Source organism: Myripristis murdjan, chromosome 5 (genome assembly GCF_902150065.1).
Source record: "Myripristis murdjan chromosome 5, fMyrMur1.1, whole genome shotgun sequence".
NCBI lineage: Eukaryota > Metazoa > Chordata > Actinopteri > Holocentriformes > Holocentridae > Myripristis > Myripristis murdjan.
Genome location: NC_043984.1, coordinates 22,970,975 through 22,976,682, shown reverse-complemented (window position 1 = coordinate 22,976,682; position 5,708 = coordinate 22,970,975). Strand labels below are relative to the sequence as shown.

The 5,708-nt window shown below is 43.0% G+C and overlaps 1 protein-coding gene across 1 annotated transcript; it reads right to left on the bottom strand.

The window, feature by feature from the left end:
- Positions 1–419: 419 nt before the first annotated feature.
- lhfpl5a (LHFPL tetraspan subfamily member 5a) lies at positions 420–4,736 on the bottom strand. The gene is made up of 3 exons (XM_030051657.1): positions 4,325–4,736; positions 1,583–1,819; positions 420–430 (listed from the first exon to the last, which is right to left on the bottom strand). Exons 1-3 carry the CDS (start codon positions 4,725–4,727, stop codon positions 420–422), a joined length of 651 nt encoding a protein of 216 aa, XP_029907517.1. The 5' UTR covers positions 4,728–4,736.
- Positions 4,737–5,708: the final 972 nt, after the last annotated feature.

Genomic DNA, 5,708 nt, shown 5'->3' with positions numbered 1-5,708 from the left:
CTCATTTTTAAATATAAGCTAGTCTTATTGCTGAGGTTAGTCTGCAGTTTATTTGTGTGCATTATCAAATCTCATAAAGTTACAAAACATATAATCTACAGCCTGAAATTCATTGTTCACTGAACATGTTTGCATTACCATTTCCATCAAAATCAGTTTAGGTAATCTAGTTCTACCAGGTGGTGTGAACTGGGATTGATGTACCCTCTGCAGAGGGTTACGGTCACTGCTGCCAGGTTTTCAAAGGGCGGTGTCACAGATTAGAGGGTGGAACAAACTTTTTGAGATATGTTGTCCGTTATTTCAAAACAAAGTAATTCTCCTAAAGCATCAGGGTAACTTGAATGCAGACGGACAGTGGCAGTCCTCAGACACTCTCCTAAGGTCTTTGGTTTTTGCCTCAGTGGACCACAGGGGGCTCAGGCTTCATCTGTAGTGGGGAGAAAAAAGAGAACACAGGCCAAAAGATTAAATAATCCCACCCTCATTTGTTAGAATGTCCAAGCTAATCTCTTGGTACCTCAAGTACTGAAATATCGGCTATACTTGTAAAATATGAAAAGCAGGGAAAAAGAGACTGAATTTGTCATGTGGGCCTTAATGTTTAGTGCAGTGCCATGTTACTTTCCACACCAAATATTATTACATCTGTCATGTTTTGGAAGGCAGATTGATTGTGTATTTAGTATTTGAGGTGTTTAAAGTTACCAGAGTCATATGCAAACTTAGACAGGGAACTTTGGTTCTTGTGGCTGTGCCTGATAAACTTTTTACAACATTTGGTATCCTGTGTTTTAGTGAGTTAGAGCATGTATAATGTTATGTTAATGAGGTCGAATTTCCTGTGTTATTCCTTCTCATTTTGTCCCCCATTTCTGTTAAAACAAAAAAAATGAGAAATGAGCAGTTCAGGTTTGACAGAAAGGGGGAGAAAAACAAGACATACACCCAAACTGGAACTGAAGGTATCAAAGGGTTTTTGATCATTTTGCTCTTTGCTCATTTTTTTGATAAGAAAAGTTTCTTCAAACTTCAAACTTCAGAGATCCAACAAAGGAGTCTCTGTTTAACGCCTCCTGCTGAATGGTGTGAACCCCTCAATTCACAACAGATGTTAACTGTCACTTTTTTATTTCACCATTTCCCTGCAGGCAATCCAGTAACCCCTCCCTTGCCCCCCACCCCCTCAACCTTTCTGAACCCTTTTTACCCTCCTTTCACTCCTTTGCACTCCTCCCATCACCACTGTCTTTGAACTTTTCCGTCCACTGAGAATTCACCCCTTTCCCTTCCTGCTAACTTTTCCATATCTTTACTATCCACCCTCTTTGCAGCATATCTAAACCTCTATCCCCTCCACTACAGATACCCTCAACTGCCTTTTGCTTTCCATCCTCACTCCTCACTTTGTCACCTCACCCTCCATCCTTCATCTTGGAAGTCTGTCCCTTACTGCTGCCCTCTCCAACCCTTCTTGTCTCCTCCTCTCAGTATTTTCCTGTCCCATCCTGGCTTTTTCCCTCCTCCTACAACCATCTCCCTTTGCTATTTTCCCCGCTCCGTCCACTCTTCCCTCTGGTACCTTTTCCGTCCACCTGGAAGTCTTCAGGCAGCAGCTTGTCTTGCCGGTTGCCCAGGCTGAAAGCCAGGAAAGAGAGGATGAGCGAGTCCATGATGCTGATGATGGCCAGGATGTAGGCCCAGCGCACCGTGCAGTTGCCCAAGGTGTACTTGTCGGTCCGCTGGCCACACATGCGCTTCACCTCCTCAGAGTCCCAGCCATCTGGATAGATCATACAGCCGATCACCATGCAGGTGGCTGCAAGAGAGGGAGGCACAAGGTGATGACGTGACCAGTTATACAGGAGACAGAAGTCTAATATGGCCAGTGATCACTGATCAAGTCACATAGCAGGGAGGATGAGTTTGCTACGCAGCCAGTCATAGTTTTTTTGCAGTTTAATAATGTAAAGGAGATGAGAAAAAGTTTGCACGAAGCAATTAAAGTTTGCCAGGGAGAAAGTTTGAGATTCCTGTTGTTCTGACATCTTACTAATGAGGTCAGAGTCAGGTTTCCTGCTCTGACTTGATTAATTCAGTGTCTTAAGGTGAAATCATTTTAAAAGTAGAGCTAAACATAAAAATCCATCATAGGGTTTTCCTTAAGATGTGAAGTGCTGATCCTTGGTTGGACAATGGTCCAGAGATCTGACGCATTTTAATTAATATACATGTTATATTGTAAATCAAATTTATAATAAACCCCAGGTTTTGGCTGACTTGGGTAAAACTGCATTTTCCACTCTGCACCTTTGTCATGGCATAATTTGCAAAAAGATCTAAAATTAGAATCACTTAGATCCACTGATGAATTTAAGGGCGTCATAAAGCACGTGGTGATGAAGGCATGCAGTTGTACTGTGTTTGAAAAGCTGTCTTTCTGTTTCATTGTGACTTTGTATAGGCCTATGTTGTATTTTAATTAGTTGTGATTTTGTATGGCTGCTAATTTGGCCTGTTCTCTGAGATTTTTAATTTCAGTGGTATTTCCTGGTAAAATACAGATAGCATATAATAAAATAAAATAAATGAAGTAAACATCAATTACCTGCAAAGCCATCCATTCATTTTAATAAACTCTTAAGGTATATTTTTCTAAATCTATGAACTTTAATGGATTTTCAAGAACCATAGGAACCCTGTGGAGCTGCACTGAAAATATTTGTCTTCTTACTGTTCAGGCTTGCTCTACCAGAAACTACGAGAAGCAGACAAAAATGAAATCTAACACACACATGCACACAAGTTGCCTAGCAACTCCAGACCAGCTTAACTCCAGAGAGATGAACTTGTTGACTGATTCACTGATGACTTTGCAGAGAGCCTCCCTCATCTCCCTCACCTCACCTGCAGCACACGTGAACTATCAGGTTTCAAGGTGAAACATTAGCACACTGGCTCGCTAACAAGGCACAAACACACTCCACACCTCTCACTTTCACTTTGTGAGCCTCACACCCCCTCGTGTTCACTGTATCCCAGTGTCACACCCACTTTCTCAATTTTTAAAAGAAAATTCACTGTAATAGTTACACTGACTCATTGGTTCACTGATGCATCAGGATGGATGGATCCTAAATTATAGGCATATTCTTAGTGTGTGTGTGTGTGTGTGTGTGTGTGTGTGTGTGTGTGTGTGCGTGCACTGTGTAGGTTCAAACACACACACACACACACACACACACAGTGAACAGCAGGTGTGAGGGGTAGGAAGAGGGAGAGGAGAAAGTGAATGTAACACCACACCTTCAGATTAATCTCATCATCAGTTGCATACACACTTGGCCTTTCACTTGCACCAGCAGCTGTGAGACGCCTCACGTTACTTTGGTGGGACGTTGGCATTCTGTCTCGTGTTTCAGGTTGAACTCCTTGGCTCTTGAAGTTGCTCTCCCGTTTCCTTGACTTCCTCATTACATGTACAGTGACAGTTACAAGCAAGTTAATAACTAGCAGGAATACAGACCATAGCAGGCACGAGGCCACCAGGAACCCGCGACTGTTCATTTTTTTCATTATTTTGTGGTGGAGCATGTTATAAGCTCAGTTATCTTAATAAGCATCATTTTAAACGTATGATGGTATATTAGGTCCAAACTTAGAAATTTATGAGAAAAAATAAAACTAGAAAATTATGAGATTATAAAGTCACAAACTTATTAGAGAAAATGCTTTTTCTTATTTATTTATTTATTTCATTTATTTTTGGTCAACCACACACTGCAGATGCTGCTGCTTGTTGTCATAGATGCATAAGCTTGCAGTGTATCATGCCTGCAGTTGATGGCCTAATCAAATTAATCAAATTATACTTTAGGGAAGAAAAAGGCAGGAAGTCCTTCCTCTCCCTACAATGGCACTAATATGCCGCCCTATATTTGTGATGGGAGTGTAAATTAAAAAAAAAAAAAAAAATACAGCTGCCTATAAGCAAGCAAGCGGAATTTTAAGCTTTTGGCCAAGAAGAGGCAATAAAGGTCTATTAGACTGCTGTTCTTTTATTTCATGCTTTTTTTTTTTTTTTTCTTCGTTTCTGACAAATGTACAGAGTCGGTCGCGGTCCACTTTGTATACATGACTTTGTTCAGCGTGAGTGTGGTGGAGAGGCACCCAGTTTGGTCCTGATGTGTAAGGGTGTAGGGAATGAATTTGACCAGTGTGGAAGTCCAGGCAAACAGGCAACAATAGTTTTGCAACAGCAACAACAACAACAACAAAAACTTATTAGAATCTTTTCTCGCGCTTTCACCACACTTTTGCTCACATGAGGCCAGCTGCATCCAGGCGCAGATCTTGTAGACGCTGCCGGCATTGCAGAAGAAGAAGAGGCTGAAGCAGACGATGCTGCCCACCACCAGCAGCATCGAGATCCCCACGAAGAACATGGCCGTCTTGAAGGCGCCGGACGGGATGGAGCCGAAGTCCAGCGCGCTCCCTTTGCAGATGAGCTCCGAGGTGAGCGCGTTGCCGATGCAGTAGTGGAAGAGGCCGAAGTAGCCGGCCTGCGGGGTGTTGACGCTGTCCCCGATCCAGTAGGGCTGGATGAACACCACCACGGTGATGACGGAGAAGGTGATGGTGAGGACGGTCCACATCACACCCACGGCCCGGGCATTGCGCACGTAGTTGGTGTGGTAGATTTTGGCTGCTTCCTGAGCTGGGAGCATGACGGTGGCAGTGCTGACTTTCTCAACTCAGTGTCGCCTCTTGGTAAGCCCAAGTTGGAGAGAATAATTGTCTCTCCCAGAGTAACTCTCTTATTTGTTTTTCAGAATAGGGAGAGGGAAAATGCCTTTACAGAGTGAGGAGGTTACAACCTGTGGGAGCAACTGTAAAGTCTGCTGTCAAAGTAGAGAGGCATCCTGTCCTCTTGTGGTGCCTTACATTCCCGAAATCATCTCTCCTAGAAGCTGGATGACGTATGGTTGAAGGTGCAGAAGTTTTGCTCCAGCCTGGTTGCTGTCTGTGAAGATAGGCGCGGATGCAATTCAAAACCATGGACAGCTCCTGGTGCTGCAACCGAACAAAGATCCTCTCTCACTGTTCTCTTACCTCAGCCAGCAAGAAGATATGCCACTCCTGCTCAACTCTCTCTCTCTCTCTCTCTCTCTCTCTCTCTCTCTCTCTCTCTCTCTCTCTCTCTCTCTGACACACACACACACACACACACACAATTCGCACACATGATCAAAATTACACATTCCCTGCTCCTGTCCTCATAGGCGACGACAAATAAATATCTCCAAACAAATTTTAGCATGCGCAAGTAGAGCAAATCCTTCCGCCCATGTAGGTAGCCTATATTACAGTGATTCTCCTCACACCCTCTAAAGTCACTATATAAACTAATTATTGACTACTGCAGTCGCATTGTATTTCGCGAAGGGAGCTTTTTTTTTCTTCAAGTGGTTAAAATGGGTGGATGGTTTTCTCTCTACCACAAGCTGCCCGGTTTTTTTCTCCCTCTAGGGAGGCAATGGTCTTCAAATAATGAATGATTAATGGTTAAAAGATCCGCAGAATAGAGTGACACAGGGTGAGCCTCTCCAGATGGCCAGCAAGTCAGTTCTTCTTTCACTCTTAAGGGCATAGGTGACTCAATAATTTCGTATTAAAAAAAAAAAAAAAAATCTCAGATTTAACATTTT